The sequence below is a fragment of the Cygnus olor genome, chromosome 22 (assembly GCF_009769625.2).
Source record: "Cygnus olor isolate bCygOlo1 chromosome 22, bCygOlo1.pri.v2, whole genome shotgun sequence".
In the NCBI taxonomy this organism is placed as follows: domain Eukaryota; kingdom Metazoa; phylum Chordata; class Aves; order Anseriformes; family Anatidae; genus Cygnus; species Cygnus olor.
Genome location: NC_049190.1, coordinates 3,470,400 through 3,483,658, shown reverse-complemented (window position 1 = coordinate 3,483,658; position 13,259 = coordinate 3,470,400). Strand labels below are relative to the sequence as shown.

At 55.5% G+C, this 13,259-nt stretch overlaps 1 protein-coding gene across 2 annotated transcripts in view; it reads right to left on the bottom strand.

Moving 5' to 3' along the window:
- The window catches only part of SORL1 (sortilin related receptor 1), a 42,542-nt gene extending 32,136 nt beyond the window's left edge, over positions 1-10,406 (bottom strand). For both annotated transcript variants that reach the window (XM_040534336.1, XM_040534337.1), the window contains exons 1-5: positions 10,181-10,406; positions 2,336-2,452; positions 1,901-2,026; positions 1,435-1,596; positions 439-506 (exon numbers count right to left, since the gene is read on the bottom strand). In XM_040534336.1, the coding sequence (XP_040390270.1) occupies positions 439-506; positions 1,435-1,596; positions 1,901-2,026; positions 2,336-2,452; positions 10,181-10,393 (686 nt within the window). In that variant the 5' untranslated portion in view covers positions 10,394-10,406. The remainder of the gene's footprint in view (positions 1-438; positions 507-1,434; positions 1,597-1,900; positions 2,027-2,335; positions 2,453-10,180) is intronic.
- Positions 10,407-13,259: the final 2,853 nt, after the last annotated feature.

Below are 13,259 nucleotides of genomic sequence, written 5' to 3'. Positions count from 1 at the left end.
GTGTGTTTGCCTCCTGAAGTTACCGCGGCGCTCTGTGTTTCCTATTTTCCTTGTTAGCTCTAGGCCAGGAATGATGGGTTCAGAGACCTCGCAAGCCCTGTTTGTCAAGTGCTGTCCTTTCTGATGTGACCCCGAGGAGAGGAGATGGAAATCTAGATTAAAAGGCAAGTTTGCATGCTGCGAGGTGTGTGGTGAAACTACGGAGATGGGGATAAGGACCGGGAGGGTTCAGTGCTGTCCTGGAATGCCAGTGAAGCTGCCCTGCTGGAGGAAGCTCCGGTGGCCAGGGAAGAAGAAAGCTGGTGCCCAGCAGCTCTGCCACCAGCTCGGCCCCTGGGCTGCCACTGGGTGCCTGGATGGGACTGGGAGCACCTTGGCACCCCTAAAAAAGGGGGGAGAGGGCGAGAGCCAGGTGGAACACAAAGCCGCGACACGTACCAAGAAAACGACTTGACGTGTTCCTGAATCATGATCCAGGTCTGGCCAAAATCATCCGATTTCCAGAGCTGCAATGACAAAGGTGAGAGATGCCGGGGGGACCCGGACCCTGCAGCGTTTCCAGAGAGCGCAACCCACGAGAGGGAATCCCTCCCACCAGGAGGATTTCCCACTGCCTGCCGAGCTGCTTGATTTTACAGTAACTCAGAATTAAAAATAACTTTTTCTGATGTGCCCGTGGAGCGCAAGGGTAAATATCCGGGCAGAGCCGCCTCCCTCTCGAGGCCGGTTGCAGCACCGAGCACAGCAGCGCGCTGTCACTGCCCATCTGCGGCTGCAAGGAAGGCAAAGTTCACGAGCAGAGATAGCATCTCGCATTGCGCCAGCAAGAGCAGCAGCAGCGATAAACACGCCCGCCTGCAGGCACATCAGCCCCTCTGCAGCTCCCAGCCTCCACAGGACCCGTGTCCCTGAAAGCTGCCTGATTTTTTTTTACTATTTTCTAAGCACTGTGGTGGCTCCCAAGCTGTGATTTTTGCATCTTTTTTACTTGCACCCACGGTTTGCCAGCCCCAGCAGCCTGCCCGGGACAGGTTCTGCTTGCAGCCAGCTCCGTCCCATCGGGAAGGCATCAGGGTGCTCACAGGACCGTGCACGCATCCTGCTCATCAGTCCCTGTTCATGCTTTAGGGGATGCTTGCTCAGCCTCAAAATTTCGCACATGCCATGCGTGTGTGTATCTGAAGGTGATGTAATTATTTACAAACTGTACCCTGTGCCTCCAGGGAAAAAAAAAAAAAAAAAAAAAAGGAAAAGGGGGTTGTTTTCGAGAAGCAATTTGTTATGCAAGACCCAAAGCCAAACCACATGCCCACATTTAATGCTGCAGAGGCCGTTCCTGGCTGAGCTGCCCGGGCTCTGATGTGAGATAGGACTGCAGCAGTAAGGGGGATGGGGGCCAAGGGGTCAGGGTGAAGCCAGGGTAGAAGCTCTCACCTGCTTGTTGGGATGGGACCTGTCGAAGCCCAAGACGAGGTTAGGGTTCCTGCTGTGCAGGAGGAGGTCTGCTGCCCTGAAGGGGATCGAGAAGCCCTGGATGCTCTTGCAGAAGTCGGTGGTGAGCCAGAGGTACGGGACGAAAGCATCCACAAAGATATACTGGGGACAGAGGGAGCAGGAAGGAAGGAGACAAGCAGGAGGTCAGTCTCCAGGAGATCAGAGCAGGGCACGAGCTACCAGTGAGAGGGAGACAGGTCCTGGGGGAGCATTTGGGTGGGTGAACTCTGGAGGGGAGGACCTTGGCCCAGTTACCCTCTCCTTTGCAGAGGGGAATATCCGTGGGGATGGCGAGTGGCAGCTCAGCTGCTGCAGGGCAAGGACGTCCCACCCCACTTTATGAGAGCTTCAGCTGGGAGAAAGATGCCCTTGTCCCTTCCACCCCAAAGGGCTCGTCCCTCCTCACCCGCTGGTTGTCGGCCGGGCTGTGGTAGAATTGGGCGATGGCCACGGCGCTGCCGTTCCCGTCCCCGAAGCTGAACCGCTCCGAAATCTTTTTAAAGCTCTTCCCGTAGTCGTAGGAGACGTAGACCTGGAGGAACACACCAGGTTACGGCAGGCCCAGGCCACACGGTGCCAAGGCAGAGCTGAAGCAAGAAGAAACCCGCAGCCACCCTGTGCTGGAGCCGGGCAGCATCACCATGGGGCACGGCGCTCTGTGTGCTGCTGGGGGGTCTGCTTTGCCAGAATTGAGCCCAAAATAGTGTGGGGTCATTATCACACTATGCTTATCTCCCAGGGCAAACCTGGGGGCCTCTCCTGCATCTCTGCCTGGAGCAGGAGGCTGTGAACATTTGCCCGGCACCGAGGCGCCATGGGAAGGGCCGACTGCGGTACTTACGTCGCTGTTTTTGGGACCCAGCAAAGACAGGCTGTCTCTAGCCAAGGCCACGATCACGTTGCTCTTCTCTCCTGCCCAGTGAACGACCATCTGGTTGTGGGAGTCGTTGAGGCTGACCTGCAGCATGGAGGAGAAGGGCACCGCCGTCAGCCTGGGCTGCGGGGGCGGCTGCCGGCACTGGCTCGTCCCGGGAAACGCACGGGGTTTGGGGAAACTCCTTCAAACCGGGGCTTGGGGAAACTTGTTCAAACCATGAGCTGAAAACCCCGAAGGCAACAAGCCTGGGGGCTTCATGCCCAGCTCCTCAGACCTCGGTGGGGCTGGGGAATGAGCTCATGGGCATGCCCCAGCCCCGGTAAGGTGCTCAGCACTCGCTGCAAGCGGTAGCTTGCAGGGTTAAAGCACCGAGAAGACTTCCCCGGGGAGGAGGCGGTAAAGGAGCATCTGTTATGAACATGCTGGTGAAACCTACGTGTCTGAAGGGGTTCGTTTTCCTTGTATTTTTCCTTGTTGAAAGAGGATTTGGGGGACGACAAGAACAAAAATGAAAGCCGAGGAATGGTACAAGCCCTGCCCAGCCAGGCAAAGGGCCAGAAGGAACCGGAGCCACCTTCCCGTGGCGATCTCTGCACCGAGCAGGACATGCCGTTTCCCTAAACAAATGCAACCAGACGCAGCCCCTTTACACCCCATGCCCAGGTTGTGCCAGGGCAGGAAAGGGTCCCTCCGGGGATGCCATCGCAGCACCGCTGCAGCAGGAGCTGAAGGTGCAGGAGCTGCTCTGCACAACCCCGGTCTCTGCAGGCAAGCTGCAAAAATACAGGGCTAAGCCCTTCTTAGGGCTGATGCCCTGCATCTCCCAACCCTCCCCCCCCAGCGACCAGAAAATAAATGCTTGGGAAAAACGAGGGTTTTATTCTGCAAGGGGGGGAGGCGAGTGGAACAGAAGTCTCCAAATCCCTTTTATATAATGGGTTCGTGCAAGGGGGGAAAATAGTAATAAAGAAACAAATTAAAATCATGCAGGGGGGCACTGAGCAGCTCCCCAGGGCTGGTGCCCAGCTCAGCTCAGCACAGCCCCAGTCTCCCCTTTTTCCCCGTTAAAAGCAGAACGTCACATTTATTTTTTTTTAGCTATATCCTGGTTACACTAATTATTTTGTTCAGGTTCCCAGTTGTGCCCGGGATGAGGTCGCTGGCTGCAGGTTTATTGTTGTCAGGAGCTTGGGGCTGAGGGGTACGGGGGGGCTGGGGGTGCAGGGTCCCTCCAGGGGTACAGCTGTCTGCTTCCTGAAGGCAAGGCATTGCCAAGAGGTGCCTGGCCTCCCCCAAGCACATTTTCTCCAGGAAGGGTTTGTCACCGCCTCCATGGCGTGTTCGGTAGCACTTTGCATATTTTTCTGCCAGAAATCTGACACCAGGACAGTTATGAAAAAAAAAAATCCAGATCAGGACGCTCCCACCTGTGCCTTGCTTTAAACTCACAAGAAAAACCTAAAGGTTCTTCCCCATGAGCTAAAAGACTGAGCCAAAAAGGGGACCTGTCACTGGAGAAGGGAAACCAGCGACATGTGGTCAAGCCCCAGGGCTGGGACAGGGCTCTGGGCTGCCCGAGGAAGAGCAGCTGAACCTCGTTACTGCTCAGGACCTGGGGCAGCCTAATTAGGGCTGAGCCCTTATATAAAGGCTGAGCTGAGGCTGAGTAAGATTTGGCTGCCTGGGAGGAAGGAGGAAGCGATGCTGAGGTTTGGGCAGCTGCATGCTGCTGACGTGGGCTTTATCACGGGGCTTGAAGACACCAGGAGGCTGCCCTGTGCTGTAAGTCCCCCGGGAATTGAAATTCTGGTGATCCTAAATGCTGTGGGGATGTGACACTCAGGACAGTGACAACCAGGCCCCCTGTCCTTGTTCTCCGGGTAGCAGCAGTGCCTCGTGCCCCAAGCTAACGGCTCCTGGTGCCCAATTGACCAGGATGTGTCCTGTGAAACAGCATAAAATCTCTTATCCCTGCCCTGAGCAACTTGTCCCTGCTTGCAGGGATGACGCTCACTCAGCAGGCCCCAGTGTCACGGTCCCTGGCTCCCCTGCTGGAGGAACCTTCCTCAGGAGCTGTTCGAACCTAAAAGGAGGCAATGGCCAGTACCTAATGGAAGCAGCATTTAGCATAAATTCCTCTTAATGGGGATGTGTTTTGGTCTCTGCTAAGTGATTAAGTGTATGTGAAATATGCATGAAATTCTAATTTGTCCTACTAATACGTGAGGTGCCAGATGAAGTCCGGGAGGGGAGAACTGGAGACAAGGCACAGCGGAGGCTGCTTGGATCTGGAGTTAACACAGTTAATGCTGCTAGCGTTGCTCACGTTTGGTTTTCTTCCTGTTAACAGCATCCCCTGACACGTGAAGCTTGGTGTGGGGTGAGAGGGCATCCCTTGGAGCTGACGTCTGGCCGAGCAGGTAGGAGCTTCCTCGAGGTGTGAAGTGCAGAGCCCGACCCTGAGCTCGGACGTTGTCTGTGCCGGGGAGGTGGCACTGTCGTGGGGTGTGCGACCACGGCACGGGCACCTCGTGTTAGCTGCTAGGCAGGAGCTTCTCAGGCCTGGCTGGCGTCGGAGGACACCAAATCCCTGCTTCTGAGCCCCTGTGAGGCCGGGCTGTGTGGGAGGCTTGGCTTTCCTGGAGAGAAATCGCCCCGCTCGGCCGCGATGAGCTGCGGGCAGAAATACCGCGTGCTCGCTGGCTCCTAGCAGCACCTAACAGCTGAGTGCAGTGACAGGCATTTGGGTGTTCTGGGTAGCAAGCGGGCTTAGGAGCTGAGTGTGTGCCGATGGGTTTATTCTGCCCTGAGTTAGCGCTTTAGCTGCAGGGTTTGGGCTTGACCTCGGCACGTGCTTTTAATGAAGAAGTGATGTGGTGTGAGCCCTCGGTGCTGGAAAAATGGGGCTGCACAAGGAGAGGAAAAAAAAAAGACTCCCAGGGTTATGTTTTTTTTCCCCGTCCTTGTTATGTAATGAAAATGAGATGCTTAAAAACAAATGCAGTTCCTAGAAATTTTCTGAATAATTAATAGGCTATTACTAGGGCTTGATAAGTGAGCCTGCTGGAGAGCCACGGGCCTCTGTGGTTTTGAGCTGCTGCCGAAACTTTCAAGGCTTGAGGCTGGGATCTTGGCAGGAGGGGGGACACGAGCTTTGCACGTCCCTGCTGCTCCAGACATTGTGTGGGTGCTTCAATGGTTTGGTTGAAACCTTCGTGCAGCCCCCAGCACGCTGTGGCCATGGTCCACAAGCCACTGCTCGCTTAGGGTGCTCAGCGAGCAATGCCAGAGGCTCAAAGGAGATGGTTGCAGAAAAGGAACTGGCTAAATGTTTTGCTTCTGTTAGAACAGGGACATGGAAAGCGGTTGGCAAAAGGGGTCAGAAGCGAAGCTGCTGCTCAGGTAGCTCAGGGCGTTTAAAGTGTGGGATCTGTGCCTCCTGTCCCATGGCTAGCTGGATGCTGCAGAGGGCTAGTGCTTGTCTGTCCCTCCCCGTGCCCCCAGCAAGGTTTGTGCCACGGTCTGCTGTCACGGAGAGCCACGAGGCAGCACCCACACCACGTGCCTGCTGCCTCCGCAGCATGCTGCGCTCCTCGTGCGCTCCCCCTGAAGCTCCGTTACTGTTCCTTCTGCTCAGCTCCCGAGCATCTGCTTCTATCCCTGCCACGGTATTTTAAAATACCTTCTGTGCCTGCCGTGGCGCTGCTTGTGGCTTGGACTGAAAATGCCAGGGCCTGAAATCATTGATATGAAACACGGGTGACTCATTTCAGAGAGTGCCAGGCCCATGTTAATTCTGCTAATACCGAAATCATCTGCTTGCAGAGCTGTTTTCTCTCTGCTACCACCAACAGAGCTCTCCTTTTGCTGCTGTGCCTAAAAGGAAGGCAAAGGGGAAATGAAGGGGGGAAAATTGGTGTTGGGAAGGAAGGGGCAGGGGGTCTGGGGACCTGTGCCGGGATGTGCTGCCCCAGGCGCCAGCAGAAAGTCCCCGTCTGATCCGGGAAGGTCTCTGCAGGGCCAGCAATCTAGGTCAAAATTAAGTATGGTTCAAATCCGATGTACTGTAATTGATTTCTCAGCTCACATAGCTGGGTGGCGTTTACCCCGCGAAGCACTTTTCTCTGTCCTTGGGAAGAAGAAAAGCTCTTTGGCACTTCATGAGTTGTTAGGGAAGGGGAGCTAGGTGGGCTTGCTTTCAGAGACGTGCTAATGGCCTCAGAAGAAGAGAAGCTGCCGCTCTCTGTGCTCAGGGGCTACTTCGGCTGTGTGTTATCGGGATGGGGGGGCACCCAGGGGCTCCAGGCACCTTGATGCAGCTCTGCCCACCGGCACCAGAGGTCCCTCCAGCCAGGGAGGAGGCTGCCCTCCAGGGAAAAACGTTACTTTCTTGGTGATCTCTAAAAGCACTGTGTGACAGAGGAAGATGTGTGCTACCAGCTGAGGACGTCCCTGGGGTCCCCAGCCCTGTGAAGGGGCAGGGGGTGGCAGGAGCTCACAGGAGCATGGGGAGAGGCGCAGGGTCTGGCAGTGGCAGCAAGCAGCACGAGTGGCTGCGGTGGAGCAGCTGTGGTTAGGTGAGATGTCTCGTGTCCCAGCGTGGCTAACAGCAAAGGTTTTTTGCTGGTTGCTTGCTTCTGGTGAGGGAGGGCTGGTAAACCCCATTGAGACAGGAAAGGGCGCTCTGCAGCTCAGTGCTAGAGGTGTGTTTTTGTTGGTGCTGCAGGGGAAATGCTGTCCCTAGCCCTGATCCTCTCCTCTGCCTCCCAGGACTAGCAGATGGGGTTAATTAACATCCTGCCCCACCACTTCTCATCATCTGCTGCTGCTGCTGAGGCCCTGGCATGCTTGGAGCCAGCACACAGGTAGGCAGCTGGTGCTGCAACTTCTTTTGCCTCTTGCTCTTGCACTACACAAAGTCCTTTCAGGCTCTGAGGTTCATGGCTGGTTTTCCCTCAGCAGGGGATGGGATTTATGTGGGGTGGTGGGGATGTGTGCTGAAAGCATCCGCTCCTGGAGCCCAGGACCTGCATTTAGGTCTGAGCAGGGATGCGTAGCCAAAAACATAGCTGATGGTCCCTGGAGTCTGGTGCTTGGCCTCGTGGCTTTGGAGTAAGAAAAGCTGGAGAGAAGCCTGGAAGGTCCCAGGGGTTTGGGCGACTGGCCTCGGGATGCCGAAGTTCCAGAACGCTTTTGCTGTAGCCATGCATGCAGCCCGGGTGAGGAGGAGACTGCTCGTGGGGAGCTGAGCGGGAAATCCACACAATGAATTGTGCTTGTGTCTTTGTTCGTGTTTAGGGCAAGAGGTGTCCAAGCCTGTTACTGAAGGTGCTGAGCAAGCTGCGTCTGGCTCCTGAGAAGCAGCGAGGGCTTTGGACTGCCTTCCCCACCTTGCTTCTGGCTGTTGCGGTGTGTCCCTCTCGCCCTGGTCCCCTGGCCACGTCACCTGCAGCGGTGACAGGCAGCACCAGCCTCGTGCCACGCTGCCCTTCACCTCCACAGCAGGCTGTGAGCAGTCCCATGAGGCTGCATCGGGACCGGGGCAGAGCAGGGAGCTTTGGGGCACAAGCCAAGGTGCAGCATATGGCCGAGCGACCTGCCAAGCACACGGGAGCAGGATATATCCCAGATAAGGGTCCCCTGCCGTGCTGTCGGTGGCTTGCTCCAAGCGCTGTCCCCTTGCTGATGTCCCTCTGTTACAGGCTGCTTGTCTGACCGCACGACTTTCCGCTGGCATTAGAGGAGCACCAGAGACACGGGAGGGATGGGGGTCACGTTGTGCTCGTGATGAGACAGGAGCATTGTTGTATGGGTTTGTTTTTTTTTTTTTTCTTCTGTGCTGTGATGGAGGCTGGGATGTGCAGTTACCTTCTTCCTTTCTTTTCTAAAATAGACTGTGATTTAAGGCACTGCAAGGCCTAGGAGGGGCTGCATCCAAAACCACTCAAAAGTGGTTTTTTGGGCTAATAAACTCAGTAATGACCGGTACCTGAGCTTTAACATTTTCACGTCCTGCCTCAAAGCAGCAGAAGGGCAAATTTCGGTATTCAACCTGCAAGTGATGCTGCTAGCAAGAGCAACTCAATTCTCTCATTGCCTTAAGCTTTCAGAAGGCATTTGCCTGGAGAAGACCCAACAGAAGCAAACTTTGATGTGCAACTCCCACTGCTTCCTCTTTGTCCCGTTCTGGGTGTCACTGGGCTTACCGCAGCCTCCCAGATTTGCTGTTACGTGTCCAGGCTGGGGAGGCTGCTCGTGCCTGAGCTGTGCAGGGAGAGGCTGGGGGGAAAATCCCTCTTACTGAAGATGAGAGGCAAATATAACGTTTTTCTTTCTGAAATAGGGCCGCGGAATTTTTCTGAAAGCAGCTAAATGTTGGGGCAAGAGAAGGCAAAGCAGGTTTTCAAGGGGGGGTAGGAATTGGTTTTCCTGGCCTAAAAATCAGGGAGCAGGGATTTAGGAACAGCACAGGCACTGTTCGTGCCCCTCTAGAGCCAGGCCTGCCCCGTGGCTGGCTCTTGCACATCCTAGAAGTAGCAAGAAGGGGAAATTATAGGGTCTGGAGAAGGTTAAGTGCTTGCTAAGGAGGCAAACAGATGTGGCTGAGGGCAGGGAGCCTCACCTGTGCTGTGCCTCGTCTGTGCAGCCCCGGGAAGCCTTTTGGGGCTGCGGTGGGACATGGGCAGTGTAAGCCAGGAGGGTCAAACGAGGCAACACCATGTAGTCTGACATATGGAGATTAAAAACAACGAAGAAGAGGATGGGCTATTTGAGCCCGAAGCCTCCCGCGGCAGGCAGCCTGGGTGTAATTCCTTCACATCCCTCAAGTGATGGAAAAGGGGAGGGGGGGGTGGAATTCTGGTCCCGGCTGCAAAACTTGCCAAGTAGCTGAGCCTGAGCAGGGGCGCTTTCAGAAACAGCAATTCCTGTGCTTTGCTGAGGAGCAGCTCCTCTCCCTGTCTTTTAGAAAAGCTGTGGGGAATGGCTCAGAAACACGAAATCCTTACGGAGAAGGGCACGGCGCATCCCAAGCAGCAAGGTTTTCTACCAAAGGTCACCCCTTCCACCTGGTTTTTGCATGTTAGGATGTTTAACACGGGCACATTCAGGTGATCCCACCCACCCCATGGCCTCGCTGTCCCGTCCGTGCGCTAGCCAAGGGGCTACCTGGCGGCGTCGCCACCGGCAGCTCCTGCTGCTCGTTTCGGTGGGATGGAGCCCGTGAGCATGCACCGCGACCCGAGCAGCACCAGCAGGGCAAGGTGGCTGAGAACAACACGACGAGATGTGGAAATCGGTGGCAACAGCGCCCAGCATCTTGCTGCCGGCTGCTCTCAGCGGGGCAGATCCCATGCACAGAGATGATTTCGTGTGGGGATGCCTTGCCGGTGACCTGGGAGCACAGCCCGGCCCCTTCCCACGGGGGGATTTGGGCTGCGGGGGGGGGGGGGGTGGTCGTGATCCCCATGGGGGGGTCCCCACTGCCCCAGGGGGATCCCCGGGGCTGCAGCACGGGGTGCGGGGAAAAAATCACGTGTGGGGAGGGTGGACGTGGGGGGGGGGGGAGCGCTGTGCCCCCAGGCGATCCCCCTGCAAACGCGCGTTGCGGGGGGGGGGGACACAGAGGGACGGACACACCGGCAGCGGGGGGAGCGCAGGGGATGATGTAACGCGGCGCTCCGCCGCTCGGTTAATCGAATTGATCTCTCTTAATTTTTTTTAATTTTTTTTTTTTTTCTTTTAGAGGGGGGAGGTTCTCCGGGTGGGGTTGGGGGTCTCGGGGAGGGGCCGGGGGTCAGCAGGGCTCACCTGTCCGTACACCTGGATGGGCTCCGGCGGGCGCTGCTGCGCTGCGCGGCGGCTCCGCGGGGCTTCTGCGGCGGGCGGCGGGGCGCGGAGCAGCGCCGAGGGCCCCCCCCGAACCCCCCGGCTCCCCGCCGCCGTTAAGAGCAGCAGCAGCGGCAGGAGGCGGCGGGGGAGCCCCCAGGCCCGGCGAGCCCCGCCGCTGCTCGCCGTCGCCATCTTCGTGCCGCCGGGGCCGTGCGGAGCCGTGCGGAGCCGGGAGGAGCGGAGCGCCGCGCCGCCGCCCGGAGAGAATGTGCAATGGGCAGCGGGGCTCAGCATCCCCGCCCCCGGAGCGCTGCCCCCACGGGGATGCTCGGGGCCCCGGGGGTGAGCCGGGGGGTCTTCTAGCCCGGGGGTGCTGGCGGGAAAAGGAGCAGTAAAAAGGTATATATATATATATATATATATAGGTGGCAAGGTATGTGAGCGGGCGGAGAGAGGTGGGAAGGAAATAGGGGGTCAAAAGCGGCGAGAAAGAATAAGGGGTCAGAAAGCAGAGGGAAAAAATAAGGGGTCAGAAAGCGGAGAGAAAAAATAAGGGGGCAGAAAGCAGTGAGAAAAAATAAGGGGGCAGAAAGCGGAAAGAAAAAATAAGGGGTCAGAAAGCGGAGAGAGAAAATAAGGGGTCAAAAAGCGGAGAGAAAAATAAGGGGTCAGAAAGTGGAGAGAGAAAATAAGGGGTCAGAAAGTGGAGAGAAAAAATAAGGGGTCAGAAAGCGGAGAGAAAAAATAAGGGGGCAGAAAGCGGAGAGAAAAAATAAGGGGTCAGAAAGCAGTGAGAAAAAATAAGGGGTCAAAAAGCGGAGAGAAAAAATAAGGGGTCAGAAAGCGGAGAGAAAAAATAAGGGGTCAGAAAGCGGAGAGAAAAAATAAGGGGGCAGAAAGCAGAGAGAAAAAATAAGGGGTCAGAAAGCGGAGAGAGAAAATAAGGGGGCAGAAAGCGGAGAGAGAAAATAAGGGGTCAGAAAGCAGAGAGAAAAAATAAGGGGGCAGAAAGCGGAGAGAGAAAATAAGGGGGCAGAAAGCGGAGAGAGAAAATAAGGGGGCAGAAAGCAGTGAGAAAAAATAAGGGGTCAAAAAGCAGAGAGAAAAAATAAGGGGTCAGAAAGCGGAGAGAAAGAATAAGGGGGCAGAAAGCAGTGAGAAAAAATAAGGGGTCAGAATGTAGTGAGAAAAAATAAGGGGTCAGAATGTAGTGAGAAAAAATAAGGGGTCTGAGCAAGAATAAGTAAGTGGTCAGAAAGAGGTGATAAAAAATAAGCGGTCAGAAAGCGGTGAGAAAAAAGTGGTCAGAAAGCGGCAAGAGAATATAAGCAGTCAGAAATGAACACTCAAAATTAACAATAAGAAATCAATAAGAATAAGCGATCAAGAACACAACAGTCAAAAACACACAATCGAAAACATAAAATCAAAACCACAACCAAAAACCAGCAATAAATAAATAAATAAATAAATGTATAAAGAAAGGGTTGCAGTGTTTTCTCTCTGGGGGTGCATAAGGTTTCCCCACCACCCCCCAAAAACCGAGGCGCACGTTTCCTCTTCTGCACACCCCTAACTGCATGTCACAGGGCAGGATGTGGCCCCGGAGCACCCCGGTGCCGGTGTGCAGTGCCACTTGCATCTGGGCTGTGGTTTACTGGGAGCCGGGCCCAGGCTGTCACTGGTGCCACCTGTAGTTTGGGGGGGGGGGGGGAGGTTAACAGAAGATTTATGAAGGCCATGCAGCGTGTGTTGTGGAGATTACCTCCTTTGCCAACCTAAGAGCTTTGTGTCTAACCTATCTCCAGCCCCATCCTTGTGCTGGGGGATTTTTGGGGTAAGCAGTTTTGTAGGGAACCCATCGGCCCTGGCACAAGGAGAAGGGGCCAGCAGGGTGCACGGTGGCATAGGTGCAGGTCCTGGCTGCAGGGAGGGTGCGATGAGGAGCCACAGCCCTGGGTCCCCTCCTCATCCTCAACCCCTCAGCACCATTCAGGAGGGTTCCAGCACAATGTGCTGCTGGAGCAGCTCCTTCTGTGCCGGGCCAAGCCAGCTGGCTGTGCTCTCCCTCATAAAACACTTGGCATAGGTGATGTGCCTGCATGGCCCTCGTAGCTCATCCCTGTGGCAGAGATGATGTACGGCTACACGGGGATGGTGCAGAGCTGCTGCCAGTGGCAGCAACCCAGATTTATCGGTGCAGGCAGGAGAATTTGGCTCTCGGTAGTGGGGATTTCACTCGAGGTGTCTGTGATCTGTGAGGGGCCATTCTGGAGCATCCCTTCCAGAGGGCATCCCGCTTATCTTTTCCAAGGGTTCGTGTGGCCATATCGATGGGCAACATTGTGATGGATGGGGTTTTAGGTGCAGGGCAGTGCCTTTTCCTGGGTGTTACGGATGAGGGAGCGGGGACCTGAGGATGAAGGAGAGCAGAGGGTCGGTGCTGGGGCCAGCGGGACCTGGGCTCCCGTGGTCAGCATCCCACAGCCCCGCTCCTGCCTGCTGCCTTGGTGCAGATCCCTTCTGGGCTCCTTCTGGCATTTCTAACGCCATGAGAAAACCCTCGAAGCAAAGGGCTGTGGACTGGCCGTGCGGGGAGGAATGCTCATCAGTCCCTCGGCCAGCCCCCAGGCAATCTCGGTCCCCCACATTTCGCTGGCTTTAATAGCAGCAGTGCTGCCCAGAGCTTTCCCTGAGGAACCTTTCACCTAGAAACCTAGTTAACGCGTATCAGTTATGGAGTCAATGTAATTATAAGCCCTCCTAATAAAGCTTTTAGCTATCTTGACTCCGTGTAATGTGCCTCCGGAGGATCAGGGGTCACCAGGGTAAGGGCAGAGACTGCGGGAGGTTCTGGTTTTGAACAAATGCATGAAGTGGGTTTCTGTCTGGAGAGGACGTGGTGGGCAGGGGAGAGGAATCCCAAAAGGCTGTGGGATCCCATACCAAAAGAGCTGCCCCAAACCACCAGACAAACAAGCAGCTGAATAAGACAAAATAATAAATAATAAATAAAATAATAAATAAATAGGAACGGGTAAGAAATGAGGAACTGGGT